Source organism: Oryzias melastigma, linkage group LG17 (assembly GCF_002922805.2).
Source record: "Oryzias melastigma strain HK-1 linkage group LG17, ASM292280v2, whole genome shotgun sequence".
In the NCBI taxonomy this organism is placed as follows: Eukaryota; Metazoa; Chordata; class Actinopteri; order Beloniformes; family Adrianichthyidae; genus Oryzias; species Oryzias melastigma.
In genome coordinates, this window is record NC_050528.1 from 4,137,580 (window position 1) to 4,153,814 (window position 16,235).

At 36.3% G+C, this 16,235-nt stretch overlaps 1 protein-coding gene across 2 annotated transcripts in view; it reads right to left on the bottom strand.

Moving 5' to 3' along the window:
• Positions 1 to 16,235, bottom strand: part of mmp16b (matrix metallopeptidase 16b (membrane-inserted)) — a gene marked incomplete in the record, with an annotated part of 32,009 nt that overhangs the window by 12,528 nt on the left and 3,246 nt on the right. Inside the window, 6 exon segments of one of the 2 annotated variants that reach the window (XM_024273583.2) lie at positions 1 to 26; positions 258 to 419; positions 6,240 to 6,544; positions 9,937 to 10,053; positions 10,268 to 10,282; positions 11,958 to 12,106. In XM_024273583.2, coding sequence (XP_024129351.1) covers positions 1 to 26; positions 258 to 419; positions 6,240 to 6,544; positions 9,937 to 10,053; positions 10,268 to 10,282; positions 11,958 to 12,106 — 774 coding nt within the window. 2 annotated transcript variants of the gene reach the window in all.

Sequence of the window (16,235 nt, forward strand, 5' to 3'; positions counted from 1 at the left end):
GGGATGTGGAGCTCTGTCTGGTGGTCCTACAAAGGCAGAAACATGTCAGCAGCCTTTCTATGAAGTTTTTTTGGGTTTTGGTGACTGTTTTCATCTTTAGCAGCTTGAGCGTCGACTCATGTGTCTGAAAAACACAGGCTGCCTCGCTCCTCCAGCAGCTGACAAATGTGGGTATTGGTCATCGTGACTGACACAAACAGCAACAGTGACTCATTTTCACAGTTTTGTTGTTTTTCTTTTTTTCTCCGAATCCGTACCATAGATTTTCTGGATGCCCTGCAGGTCATCGTGAGGTAGTTTGAAGTTTTCCGTGTCCATGTACTGATAGAACGGCGCCATGATGGCGGTGGGGTCGTTGGAGTGCTCCAGGCCGAGGGCGTGGCCCAGCTCGTGAACCGCCACCAAAAACAGATCGTTACCTGGAAGGAAGGAGAAAGATGGATCTTTAACGGTACATTTTGGAGTAAAGTGGGACAGAAAGAACAAAATTAAACTGGGCAGAAGAAAAATGAAGCGTAGCTTATAGAAAACTGTCCTAGATTTACTGACGGAGAAGAGAAGAAATAAATGATTTCTGTCAGTGTAGATATAAGTCTTCATTTTCATCTGTACAGAAAGCAACTTTATTAAAAAAGAAAGCCATCTTTATCCATTTAATTCACATTTTTTCTGTTTTAGAATTAATTATTTCCTTTTAGCAGTTCGTTTCTGTGCACATGAAGCTTCACATTTTCATTGTAAAACTAATCTATATTCTTACTTCTGTCAGCACCAGATTTAGTTTACAACCACAATTGAAGCTTTGGTGACCTTTGACCTCAGGAAAAGGCCGCCATCTTGACCTTTTTTATTTTTTAATTCACCTTCAGTTCCTTCTACAAATTTAAACTCCTTCAATTGATTTCAGTTTATCACCTCTTAACTCCTCAAGCATCACTGGAAAACTACTACAAATATTGGATTTGTAGTTTTTAGATTTTGAACGTCGTTAGCGTAGCTATCTTTGCAAAAGTGGCGTTTTCCTGTTGCTCACACATGTTTTAGTGTAATATTGTGAAAATATAATTAATGAGTCATTGGGTTAAGCTGAATGAAAGGATATGACAAATGATGCGAATATATTTAAGAACGTGGGTGCGATTGGCAAATTCCTCCGTTGCCAAGGAAATCCAAAAATTTACTTTTCCAGATTCTTCTAAAAATTACATCAACCTGTTTGTTAACCCCAGACGACCAAAAAATTCAATGGTTGCTATGGAGCTAAACCAAAAGAAAAGCAGCCATTTAAAAAAAAGTGTTTTTTCATAAATGTGTCACGTTCGGCTCTGACCAGGGTGGTGGAAGAGGAGAGTGAGAGGCGAGTAGCAGCCACTCAGCCAGTGGCGAGGGCAATGGCTGCACTGAGTATGGCCTGCAAGCCTTAAAATGTGAACCTGTTCTGTTCGTTCCAGCTCAATCTGATCCTGATCTGCAGAATCTGCCTGATCCAACCTGGCTCGGCCTGTCTCAGTACCTCCCCCTGTTTGCCACGTCCTCTTGAAATGCAGTCTTTGCTCGTTCAATCTGAGTTTTGTGCATTCTGGGGTTCAGATACATCATTCCAAAAACCCAACAGCCCTGTGCAAATTAACCTCAGAAAGGATGCAGAAAATACTTCGTTATTAACCGGATTCTAAATGTCAGCCTTTATCTCCTCGTCATTAGGGTTCTTTTGAGTCTTATTCCTGTTTTCTAAATGTTTTACAGTCTTGTAACGTCTGAGGTTTTCTTTTTTAGGAGAATCCCTGCATGAATAATTGACGGTATATATTTTTTTCCAAACAATTAACAGATTACTGGCTCCTCTCCGGAGGAAACCTCCTCCAAGGCAATGAGGTGAAAAAGTTATAATTAAAGACCACTGGAAGTGAACTGCGTAACAAGAGCACTTTATTATCTCTTCTCCATGAAGATGAACACTGTGTCTGTTTCAAAGCACATTCAACAATGCACACAAAGGAAAAAAACAAAAACACCATTTATGTTTCATTTCAGCTTGATCTAGGGCACATGTGATCCGGATCCAGATCATTTTATTTTATTGTTATTATTGACCCGATGTTATCTTGTGCTCATTTTTAACTTGTATAATTCTGACAAAATATATTTTTATGTTTAGTAAAACATCGAAAGATATTTAAGGTTTAAATTGATTTATTCTGGAATATTATTCTTGCCTTTTTATTATTCATAATTATGTTTAAAGGTTCCGATTTTAAAGGTTCAAAATTGGCATTAAACTAGCTTTTTGGACTAATTTGGTAATTACTAAGATATTTTAGCTAGTTTAAAACTTCAGCTACATGCTAGCTGTTTTGTATGTAAGTAAGTAAACTTAATTTATATATAAACTTTCACAGATAAAATCACAAAGTGCTTTGCAGAGTAAAACAACAAGAAAAAATAAAACAGATTAAAACAATAACTAAGACAGCACGATTAACTAAAACCGCTTTTAAAAAGCAGTGTCTTCAGACGTTTCTTAAAAGCTTCAACATTACCAGGCGAGTCCGGTGAAGCGTAAAGGGCGGACATTCCACAATCTGTAGGATAATTTAGACAGTTTTTAAAAATGTTTTTTGGGCTGTTGTAGAGTTAGGCTAATACGTTAGCTGTTTTGACTAATTTAGGCTTTTTTGTTTTGTTTTTTTAGGCTATTTTGAAGTTCTGCTATTTTTTTCAGCTACATATTAGCTGTTTTGGCTAACCTAAGTTGTTTTGTTTGTTTTGTAGGCTAATTTTGCATTTGCTAATATTTTATATGGCTATGAGCTCCAGCGTTTTCAGCTACATATTAGCTGTTTTGGCTAACCTAAGTTATCAGCTTAAGCGTTTTTTTAGCTATCAGCTTCAGTGCTTTTAACTACCAATTTCAGCATCTTCAGCTATCAGCACTAGCATCTTCAGCGGCCAAATTCAGCTTCCAGCATTGACAGAAGCATTATCACAGGTAATGCTATATATCCAGTTCATAATTATGTTAAAAAGTTACAGTTTTAAAGTTTTAAAAATGGGCATTCTACAAGCGTTTACAAAGTTTTTTTCAGGCTATTATGGAGTTTAGCTAATGTTTCAGTTACAAGCTGTCTGTTTTGTTTAATTTAGGCTTTTTTCAGTTTTTAAGGCTATTTTGAAGTTAGCTGTTTTTTGAACACGATGCTAGCTGTTTTGGCTAATCTAAGTTTTTGTTGTTGTTTTAGGCTAATTTAGCATTTAGCTAACATTTTAGCTGGCTATCAGCTTCAGCGTTTTTAACTATCAATTTCAGCATCTTCAGCAGCCAAATTCAGCTTACAGCATTCACACTAGCAGGTAATACTGTATATCTAATTCAGTTTTATATCTAAGTTTCAGTTTTAAAGTTTTAAAAATGTAGTTTTAGAGTGTTCAATAAATGTTTATCCTGTTCAGCCCGTGATCTAAGGTGTGTTTTGACCCCCTGTGCGATTGAGTTTGACACCCCTGATCTAGAATAAAATCCCCCGCCTGAGCTCCACCTGTGACTGGAGCCGTTCTCAGGAGGATACTGCCCTTTCCAGGGCAACATCCGGTCTTTCCAGCTGACCCCCAGCCAGCAGCTGAAAGGTTGCACTCCCCGTTTATCTGACCCGACCAGCCTCTTCCACTGAACCAAAAGAAATTCCCGCGAGGACTCCCTGGAGACAGGCTGCAGCTACCATTAGCGCACATGTCAGCATGCAACAATCACACTCGCACTGCTGTGAGAGCCCATTAAAGATGGCACAGCCTTCTCGACACACAGGAGCGCTCACAATCAGCCGCAGCACGCCAAGCTGGGATGTGGCACGGGGGACTTGAACTTGACTCGGGAGACTATACCCATTAGAGAGCAGAAAAAGTGAAGGGAGCTGATGGGTGGCAGGCCGCTCTAACCCTCCTCACCTCCAGACGGAAGAATATTAGCGTGTGGATAATAATAAAGCAGCCTGATGGAGGTGTTGAGAGCGCGACACCCTGCAGGCGGAATAATTAAAGCCTGCTTGGTTGCGTGGCTCAGCAAGGTGTTTTATTTTCATTTTTGAGCTGCCCTACTTCAACCACTGAGCTAAAAAAAAAAACTCAACATAAAACTGAACAACCATAATCATTTGCCAGCAAGCATCGTCTGAAAATAGCAGGGCTTTCGATCCTGTCAACTAAAGAGCTTATCATGAAAAAAATAAAGCTCTGACAGATGGGTGATGCATCTTTACAGAGCATAAGTGCATCAAAGACATCTCAGAGTTCTTTGTTTTTGCAGAAGCGTCCCTCTTTCTGCCCCGTGATACCATCTCTGTGATAAGGCCCTCCTGCCGAGCCATCTGTATTCCAACGATCTGCTCGCCATCCGTCCTCCATTCCTCCAGATGACTGCTCTTTTCTTGGCGTTCCTCCATTTCTTTTTTCTTCCATCCATCTTCTGTTCCTCTCAGTCCTCTCCAGTGGAATCTTTTTCAGATCGGTTTAATGTCAGACAATGTGGACGATGATGAAGTGAGGGTCCATTTTTTTCTTTTTTAGGTTAAAGTTTCCCTTAATTTTTAAGAGTAAAGTTTATCTTCATTCATAAAATATCTGCTGCAGCTTTAAACTTAATTTGGACACATCATTTTGTATGAGAATCACTAAAATGTAATCTAATTTACCTTTTTAGAATCACTTTTAATGCTTTTTATTTTTTTACTCTTTTATTACATTATTATTTATCTTTTATGTAAGTTGTTGCTTTTGGAATTTGATGCTGTTTTGAATTTTGCTCCTAATTTGCCTGACTTTTGACTTCTTTTTGTTTTTCTTTAATAAGAAGCACATTGGTACCCTGAAAGATTAATTCAATTCAATTTTATTTTATTTAAATAGCCCAAAATCACAAAGGAAATTTGCCTGATTGGGTCTCATGCAGGTAATTTTACAGATGCAGAAAATTAATTAATTCACACAGATTTCCTTTAATCCATAAAGTCCTGTCAAAATGGAAGCAAGAAAATCAGACGCCAGCTTCAGCTTTTAAAGGAGTGATGTGTAAATTAAAACAAAAAGGCCAAAAAACTGGTAATTTCTAAAAATAGTAATAATAATGTTTAAAAACTATGTTAGCAGCATCTTTGTAACATCAGACATTCAATTGCTGAATATTGTGCATCATTATTATTATGGTCTGTGGGAACAACGGTCATAATAAATCCATATTTGGAGTAAAGATTTTTATATCTTTTATTTTGAAGTTTAAGGCTCATCTTCTGTTTCCTCTCTGGATCTTTTCTGCTAAAAGAAACTTTCCAAATATGTTTGCTTTTGCTAGCTTGAGTTTTTCAATTTAGTTGTCGACTCAACCGTTTTAGGAAAGAGTTTTGACACGCGACCGTTAACATGAATGAGTTGGATGTGATGGGAAGAATCTTGTTGTGTCCCGAAAAAAAGCTTCAGAATAAACAAAACTGATAGAAACACAAAGATTTAGAGATAAAGAAATCCTGTTTGTCTGTTTAAACTTGTTTTTGTTTTGTTCATCAGTAACATAAACAACATAAAAAGCATAAAAAACCCGACTGTTTTAAATAATTTAAAGCGAAATCCTGAAAACGTTCTCTAGAGTTTCTCCATCCTCAAAGTTCTTGACTTTTTACCTTCTAGGCATTACATATTGGTACAAATTTGGTACAAACATCCGGCCTTCATCAGTGCAGAACTGGATCTGATTTGATCGCATAAATGATCAAAGACTTAGACCATGTCAAAGAGCGTGTTTTATTTCAGGTTCACTGGCGACATCTCCAGTGTTATCGGGTTAAACAGGCTCTTCTCGATGTAAAACGATGGCGCTATCCACCAGACAGCGTTCGAAAATTGTGTTTTAACATGTTCTTGAGGCATTTTTCTGATGATAAATAAAGATTAAATTACATTTCTGATTATTTCTTTATCCAAATTGTTGTGAATCAGGAACAGACCAAAAAAATGGCGTTTGGAAAAGATCATATTTGTGACACAGAAAACACGCTGGGCGGATCTCTCAGCAATGGAACAGGGGGCGGGGTTACTCTGTGCCAATGGTCCCGCCCACAACTCAGAGGCCAATTTCTAAAGAACTGCTGCTTCTCTGCAGAAACTATGTCCTGATTTTGGCTAAAACTGCATAATTATGACTAAAAGACCTCTTGCTTTGCAAATAGATCAAAAGACCTTTTCTGCTTCCTCACCATCATGGTTGGGGTTCCCGAGGGTCCAAGGCTCGTCCAAGTCAAAGTGTGTGTCCCCTCCAATGCCCGGGCCGGGGAAGTAGGCGTGAGCGAGGAATCCTCCCTCCCCATCGAACGGTGAGCTGTCGCCGTGAAACCCTGAGGCGAAGATGATGGTGATGTCCACGTCCCGCCTCCCCGTCTCCAGGGCAATGTACGGGACGGCCTCAAAGCGTAGGGGAGTCACGCCCTGCCACACGTCGAAGGCCCGCCGGATGGCGTCGTGAGTCTGCCGAGCACCCACCTTTGGTGTGACATTTTTGATGCTTGAGGTAACAAACAAAAACACAAAGAGAAATTTTGTTAAGTCAGGGGTGTCAAACTGAATCACACAGGGGAGCAAAATCCACATCACACCTTAGGTCACGGGCCGAACGAGATAAACATTTATTGAACACTACAAAACTACATTTACAAAACTTTAAAACCATAACTTTTTAACATAATTATAAACTAGCAACACGGTCGCACTAAAATGCGTACATATGCCACGACTTTGCACTCTGAAATACCGTGTATAATATACGCCAAACACGCTTTTTGCGTGCATATGATACGCAATGATTGAGAATAGGTGGCGCCGGCGTACAATAAACACGAGTTTTTAGGTTTCGTTTTGATCACGTGGTCAGAAATCCTCCGGCTCTTTTCTAAATGACGTCGTTCCTGGTTAAGGTTAGGATTACGGTTATGGTTAGGGTTAGAAAAGCAAATTGTTCGTTTGTGGGGCTGTCTGTGATGCTCACGCCTCCACCAGGGGACGTGTCAAACGTGGAAAACAGACTTTAACACGTTTAGGACCGCGCGGATTATATGCATGCAAAAACCGGTTTTGGCGTATATTATACACGGTATTTCCCAAATCGTGGAATATGTACTGAGACTGGGTTGAAACTAGATATATAGCATTACCTGTGATAATCCTAGTGTGAATGCTGTAAGATGAATTTGGTCACTGAAGATGTTGAAACTGAGAGCTAAAAACTCTGAAGGTGATTGCCAGATAAAATACTAGCTAAATGCCAAATTAGCCTAAACAACAAAAAAGTTTGTTGTAAGTTAGCCAAAACAGCTAGCTTATAGCTGAAATGAATGAATGAATGAATGAAATGGTTTATTTCAAGCAATCAGGTCATAATACATACATAACATATCACTTAATAAATCACAAGTAGATCATTGAAAGGGAGTGGAAGGAAGCGAACTTATATAATCCCACCCCGACTCGACCATACCATTTTCTCTACATGAATTATCAATATCCGGTTCAGGACTTAATATCAAATATTAATAAAATCAGGCTATTAAGGATCAGTAATATCATTAATGTAATCAAGTTTCAAAGCATCCACGACAAATCATTTATATTAATCAGTAAAGAAAATTAATACCATTGTATTACTGTAAACTTTTCAGTAATCATTACTGCATATTACATAAACAATAATCTATTAGCCTAAATCTGAAAAATCCTAAAAAACTTAAAAAGAAAAGCCCAAATTTGCCAAAAGAGCTAAAATGTAGCTTCAATATTAGCTAAACTCCAAAAAAAGCCTAAATAAGCCAACACAGCTAGGATGTAGCTGAAATATAAGCTAAACTCCGAATCAGCCTAAAAAACTTTAAAAGAAAAGCCTAAATTAGCCAAAACAGCTAACATGTAGCTGACAAAAAAGCTAAACTGCAAAATATCCTTAAACAACTGTTAAAAAAAGAAAAAAAAAATTAGCCAAAAACAACTAGCATGTAGCTTAAATATAAGCTAAACTTCAAAATATCTTCAAAAAGTGTAAAAGGAAAAAAAATCAAATTAAATTAAAAAAAACAAATTAGCCAAAACAGCTAGCATGTAGCTGAAAAAATAGCTAAACTTCAACCCCCCCCCCCAAAAAAAACTGTAAAAAATGAATAAATAAATAAATAAAATAAAAATAAAAACTAAATTAGCCAAAACAGCTAGCATGTAGCTAAAATATTAGCTAATCTCCAAAACAGCCTAAAAATCTTGGTAAATGCCAAAATAAAAAAAAGCTAACAGAATGTCAAATTTTAAAACTTTAAAACTGTAACTTTTAACATAATTATGAATAAAACAGGCAGGACTATTATTCCAGAATAAATCAACTTAAACCTTAAACAACTTTCAATATTGTACTCTCCACAAAAATAAAATTTGTCAAAATATACTCGTCTGAAATGAGCGCAGGATAACATCGACCCCTGGGCCTCGACTTTGACACGAGTGTGTTAAGTTGTTGCTCGGAGACAGAAAAGCTCTACAACAGGAGCCGAAGACAATCGCAGCATTTAAAAAACCAAACAAACTCTTGTTATCTCATTAAGTTTAAATGAGCATGTCTTTTTCAGAATGAAGAAAAATGTTGTACTTGACACAACTATTTAAATCCTAGCAGCTTTGGCTGAACCTGAACCACAACACTCTTATCAGTGTCTGGCAGGCAGAGCGGAGAGGGAAATCTTCTTCCTCTCCTCCACTCATTTTCATGAGGAAAGTGCAGCAGCAGCAGCACTGATTGACATTCCATTAGGAAAGGTGACTCATCAATTCAAATTCAGGGAGGAAGGAAGGAAGGATTTGAATACATTGGCAGCGTTGTCATCTATTACTGCTGTAACCTGTCAATTTGCAGCCGAGCTGCCGGCCCATTTATTGTTTCTCCTCAGAATCTATTAAAATTCGGGGCTTAATCTTGCCAGATAAGATATGGGTTTTAATATTTCTGCTGAGATTAAGGAGAGGAGCCTTCAACCTAACCTCCACGGCTGAAGGACTATGGAGAGAAATAGGTTTCACCCCGATTTATGCGTGCGTGATTCCTGATTTGTGAGTAACTTTTTATTTGTGTGAAATTCTTGATTCATGTGTAACTTTGGATTTGTGTGTACGAAATTCTTGATTTGTGCTTAACTTTGGATTTGTGCGTACGTAATTCTTAATTTGTGCGTAACTTTGGGTTTGTGGTTGTGTTATTCCTAATTTGTACCTCATAAAATACATTATGTGCATAAGTGCAAAAATTACAAAATAAAAAAAAATACAAAACACAATTTGCACATGAACACATTCAAATTATAACAGCTTAAAACTAATTACACTCACAAATCCTTAAAAATCCCCCAAAATCACTTGTTAAGCACACAAAAAACCTCAGTTTAAAAATCCCTGTGATTTTAAAAATTTACATAAGCTGCTGCAATATTAATTTCTTCATGTGTAACTGTATCTTGTATTTTTTTGAATTTTGTAAATTTTGTTCTTATACACATAATGGATTTTATGAGTAACAAATCAAGAATTACGCAGGCATAAATCAGGGTGATACTTATTTCTCTCCATAAAGGACATAAAGAATTAATAGAAGTTATGAAATGTAGCCTCTAGAACTGTTTACACACTGCAGGAATGATCCAGCGCCCTCGTAATTTACCTGTTTATCTGTGAGAACATTCACTGGCGCCGTATTTTTATCTTCCGCACCGCCAGTGACGTGTTCGCTCAGTCCCTATGACAACAAAAGAGCACGCCATCCCACACGAGAGATGGGGGGGGCCACAGCTGAGAAATTAACACCGACTTATCAGTAGACGGATTCCTGGTTCAATGGTTTCCATGGCAACCGCCTCCTCTGCTCCTCACCTGTAGGTTATGTGCGTCCGCTGCCACTTCTGGCCCGTCAGGGCGTACCTCCGCTTCCGCGACCTCGCCGCACTCTTGATTTTGTCCGGAACGCCGCAGCGCGGTTTTTGCATCCACCTGGGAAGAGACGAGGAGGAGAAGAATGAACGGCGGTCTAAATCGGAGCTTCTAAACACGAGACAACACACAGCGTGGAAGTGAACTCAGCGGTTCTCTTCCTGACGAGTCAGAGCGGCAAAATGCAAAGGACTGCTAAACTACTGCTTGTGTTTTGAACCACATCAGGTAGCACAACTACGGAACAGACACCATACAAAGGCAAAGTTCTCACCTTAATGTGATATCACTGCATCACCATGCAAAATGAGAAGAGGGAAAAGTGTTAAAACCTTCACCTGGGACTGTTAGAGGTGAGGTCATGAGGGGAGGGGGTCAAATAAACATTTCTACCTTTGTCTTTATTGACATTTCTGCAGCCTTTTACATCAGGGGTTCCCAAACTTTGTCTTGTGGGGCCACATAACTGTTTTCATCTCTAATGAATGGCCGGGTCGATATGTAGGCTAACAGAAAAAGTGTAACACTCACAGCCTAAACATAAACATTTACATTTTTTTAAGAAAGCCAAAGATAGCCACATTTCAAATTATTACTTCCTGTAATTATTATAGAAATAAAATATACTAAAATATTTAAAAAAAAACTAGAAATAGAGCAATACCTGGAATAATGCTAGTGTGAATGCTTTAAGCTGAATTTGGCTGCTGAAGATGCTGAAATTGATAGCTAAAAACGCAAAGCGGACAGTTCAAAACGTGGAGTTGATAGCTAGCTAAAGTATTATCTAAACTCCAAATTAGCCTAAAAAACTAAGAATAAATCTAAATTAGCCAAAACAGCTACCATGCGGCTGAAATATTAGCTAAATGCCAAATTAGCAAGAAAAAAAGATAAGATGTCAAATTTAGCCATAACAGCTAGCATATTGCTGAAAGATTAGCTAAACTCCAAACAGCCTAGAAACTTTAGAAAAAGCCAAAAATGATCCAAAACACATAGTATGTAGCTGAAAGTTTTAGCTAAATGCCAAATTAGCCTAAAAAAACTGTTTATATGTCTAATTTAGCCAAAATAGCTGGCATATAGCTGAAAGATTAGCTAAACTCCGTAATAGCCCAAAAAATTGAGGAAAAAGCCAAACTTAGCCAAAACGCCTAGCATGTAGCTGAAATTTGAGCTAAATGCCAAATTAGCCGGGAAAAAAATGGTGAAATGCCTAATTTAACAAAATAAATAAGCAAATAGCCAGAAGATTAGCCAAACTCCAAAATAGCCAAAGAAATGAGAAAAAAACAAAAGTAGCCAAAACAACTAGCATGTAGCTGAACATTATTGCTTAATAACAAATTAGTCAAAAAAAACAAAAAAAAAAACGGATAAAATCCCCAATTTAGCCTAAACAGCTATTGTAAACTATTAGCTAAACTCCTAATTAGCCTAAAAAATGATAAAAGCCTAAATTAGCCAAAACAGCTAGCCTGTGGCTAAAATATTAGTTAAACCCCAAAATAGCCTAGAAATAAAAATAAAAGCCTAATTTCCCAGCCTGGGATGAATAAAGTATTGCTTTTCTAAATCTTCAGCAGCTACAAAAACAGTCGAAAAAGCTAGCATTAAAAGAGCTGAATATTTCAATAACTGAAAGAGCTGAAGAGCTATAGGCGTTCAAAATACGAACAGAAGAAAAGTAATAATAAGGAAAGAAAAAGTGAGTCATTATAGTGTAAATGCTTTAAAGTTTGTTATTAAACAAATAAATATTCTCTCCCGTCTGTTCAGACTGCAGAAGGGTGGAATAAAAAGTTACGTTCTATGTGGGTCTTGATTGGTCTTGATCGGCCGGGCCAAATGTGGAGGTGGGCCGGATCTGGCCCGCGGGCCGTAGTTTGGGGACCCCTGGTTTAGATCAGGTGCAGACTCCGAGGAGCTAGAACCGTGTGGTTACATGTGCGGTTACTCACTCCATGGTTTTCTCATCCAGCGTCCCGGTGACATTGAGACCGTAGACGCGCTGCATGGCAGCGATGGCCGAGTGCATGGTTTGGGCCGAGCGCTGGACGGACATTCCCGGTTCTGTGTGGGGAAGGTAGCCATACCTCTGTAGCCATCCCTGCAAGGAGCAGCAAAACACGACGGGTCATAGCATCATTATTTCTGAATCAAACAAGAATTTACATAAGAAAAATAGAGAGAAATTGTTTCCCAACGTTTTCTTCCAACTGTAAATAAAAAATCTGCTTTATGATGCAGAACAAATGGAGAATGAGCTAAAAGAGTCTTTGGTGAACTGGAAGGAGAAAGAATCAGGATTTTGGAGGAAGTTCTGTCCATGAAGATCTTCACTTCCTCGTCCAGCTGACATCCAGATCAGAACCATACGGCTGGACATTACCCAGATTGATGGATGTTTTTATGTAGCAGCCGTGAAGATTTACATTAGTGAGACACAGAGCTATCAGAATCAGACAGGGGGATCAGGGGCGGGGCTCCTAAAGCCACGCCCCCTCAGAGGAGATTTTGGAAACTTCAGATCAACATGAAAAATGACTTTTTAAGACATAAACTGTCTGCCACAGTTTGATTGACATCAATTTAAAAAGAGAAATACTCAAAAATCCTAAAACAAAATTATTTCATATTAAATTTGTTCACTTTCAGAAGAAAAATGCCACAAATACATGTTACAAACTCAAAAAACAGGATTTTCAACAGAGGGCGACTTTAACTTTATATTTTAGAGAACTTCGACAATAAAATGTTAAGAAGACCAAAAACAGTTTTTCATGCGGTTGGTCTATAATCTGGTTTATGATTGTTTCCATTTTGTTTTCAGCTGCAACAACTTTAATTTTATTGACATCAAGAGGACATCTACTAAAAGTTAGCACCAAGATCTTAGTAAAAAGTGAGAAAAGTTACACAAATATGTTGCATGTATGAAGATTTGAAGAGCAAAGAATAACTGGAGCCAATAATAATACAGTGAAATCCGTCAATGTGGATTACTGGTGTGTACTTTTCTTTTCTTGTTGGGTCAGTTTTCTTCTCAGCAGGTACACAGATAAAATAGGTTAAACATTTTCAGTTTTTTTTTAACACTGGATGATTTGGTGCAAACCACACGACGAAAAAAACAAAAAAAAACAACAAATATAAGATTTTTGTCAAAATCATTTCTGTAATTTTCTAACAAGACAGTAACAACAATGACTGTTGACAGAGGTCTGCTGCTCTGGAGCCTCTTTTATCTGAGCTGTGACTCGTTTGGCTATACAGGATCAAATTAATACTTTAAATAAATAATTGATATGTAATTCAGGTTCATTTTTTTTTAGTTAATTATGTTTTATTTTTATATTTTTAAACTAATTTGAACATTTAATTGTAAAATTAACTATGTGAAGGTTTTGTTTTGCTGTTTTTTGCTGACATGACACTAAATCAAAAGTGTTTTATCACTCCTCTAAAACACATCAGATAAAAGCAAAATGATGGAGAAAAGTTGAATTTACCATCAGAGTTTTACTGTAAGAGTTGAAGTTTTTCTCTTCTGCTGCGCAGCGGTGTTACTTCAGAGGTGAAGTTCTTAATACAATTACATGAATATAAATGGATTTTATATCAATTTAAATATATCCTGGACAATCCGTGCAGCATTTGTTAACCCTTTAACGTCCTGCTCAACCAAATTGGTGGAGAACATTTAGAAAACGTGTTTTTCAAAATATTGATTGTTTGTATTATTCCTCAAGGTACGGAGCCCCTAAAGGGACATAGAAAAAAAGAAATTGAAGTTAAAAAAAATGGAAGAAACATTTTTTTCCCTAAAAACAAAAGTAAAAAAAACAAGTTATTGACTGATGTGCAACAGACAGTAACTGGTGTGCACCAGTTAGTATTTTTTTATTTTTATTTTTTTCTTTCTTCAATTATTTAAAAAAAACAGGGACCATCTGGTGTACACCAGTTACTTACTAGAACATTCTTTTTTTCCTAAAAAAATTGAAGTAAAAAGAAAAAATTCTGCTTAGTAACTGGTGGACATCAATTTTTACATTTTTTTTTTAAACTTTTTTTATTTTTTTTTTATGTCTCTTTATGGGCTCCATACCAAGGCAATAAGCAGCAGAAAAAAATAACTTTTTTAGGTGATATTTTTTTTGGCTAGTTAAAGGGTTAATTTGGTTTTCAAATTAAAATAAAAATATGTTTTTTTGTCTTTGATTTTAATTTGAAAACTTAATCAAATGGTAAATGGATGTTGTCATGCTTATATGTGACACTAAGAAGACACAAAGGATGTAAAAAGCAACCGAGTAGATTTAATGACAGAAAATGCTGGTTTTGACTTGACTTTTTTACATCTGTAACTGGATTATCTGCTTCAGCAGGAAGATCTTTTCTGACTCAGGGAGGATTTTATTTTGAAAGGTGCTGCTTTCAAAACTAAAGGATATTACAATAGTTTCATATAACAGTTGTAATAACTTCATAGTCTGAATATTCAAAGTTACAGTTTATAAAGGAATGTCTTCATGGTCACAAAAACATAAATTCGGAGTATTTTGGTCTAAAATAAACCAAATGTATGTATTAATGTATGTTAATAGTATTCAATATGGGACATACACTGGATAGTAATAAAAATAACAATTAAAGAAAAGAAGAAGGCAAAAAAATACATTTACCGAAAAATAATATTATTATAGTTTAACAATCTTATCATGTTTCACAGCTAATACTGCACTTTATGTTCCTATATGTCTGTATTTGCTCATATCATATGTTTGTAAGTATATTTAAACTTATGAATGTTTTTGTTTTAAACTGTTCCAGATTTTTAATCAAAATTAAATCTTCTGCTGTTGGTTTGTACTAATAGTAGTTTTCAGTTTCCAAATCTTATTTTATGGGTGTTGTCTTTGATTATTAATAGATTCTTCACTTTAGTAATAAGAAGGTAAAAGCTGCATTCATTGATGATATTGTATTAAATCATGTCATTTCAATAAATTAGATTGTATAAAAAGTTGGTTATTATGTTCCAAATACCTTTTTGTGTTTGATCCGGACTGTTAAACGGTTCTTTTAGTGTGAAAGGCTGCAGACCGCTGGCTTATATGAAACCTGGTGTATCGTAATAAAATGTTATATAATAAATCCTTCTTAAATTTAGCACTTTTTCAACGTAGATATGCTTAAAGGTGTAACAAAAGGTTCAGTTCTAAACCAAGAATTGTGGCATCCTTAATTTTTAGACATTTACACACAAATCTTTGTGTTTTGCTGGAGAAAATAAATCTGATGTACAATAACATCAAATTAAAGCACAATGAGTTTAAATAAGTAGCGTTTTGGATGCAGAAATGACATTAGACGACATTATTTTTCAGTGTGAGCATTTGTTTATATCTGAGACTAAAATACTCTGTTCTTAATTTAAAATAGAACATGTTGTGCGTGGTGTTGCTGCAGACAAACAAACAGTTTGTGAGACTATTTTCACTCAAAACATTGAGGAGGAAAAGTTTTCTCTCTAGACTAGAGTTTGGTTTTTCCAAATCTAAATAAATAAATGTACATTTTACTCCATCCAGGAAGCTCAAGAGTCATTTTATTAACCTGAGAACTATTTTGCTATAAAAGTTACACCTTTACTTTTTCTGGGTAATTTTTACCCAATATCATAAGAAGTATTTGTTATTAACAAAATAGATCAAAATATGACAACATCTGATAAATTAGAGTCATTTTATTATTTTTATCTTTAACCGTGGTTTATGTAACATAATGGAAAATAAAAACATAGGAAGATCCTAAATAAATGCTCAAAATTACTGAAAAATTAGAAATTTAAGAAGAAAATGAATAAATTCAATAAATACATAACATAATAACTGTAACTTTCCAACCAGTTAACACGATCAAAGTATTTCAAGCAATTTCTGAAGCAGAGAAAAGCAGCGGAAGCTGTTTAAGAACGTGTTATTTAAGCGTCAGAGGCAACATCTCAGGTGTTAAAGGGTTAAAGTTACATCTCAAGTCACAGCTTAAGACAAGACTTTTATTTTGAAATCATTGGTGTTGGTAAAGTCGGCCTTGAGGGAGACTTTTACACACATTTCCTGTTTTTTGCACTACACCAGAAAAAGTATCGAGAGAAAAAATGTGTGATTTGAGTATAAAAAATATAAATACACTTGAAAAGATCATGCTAAAATGGTGACGTAATTTACTTT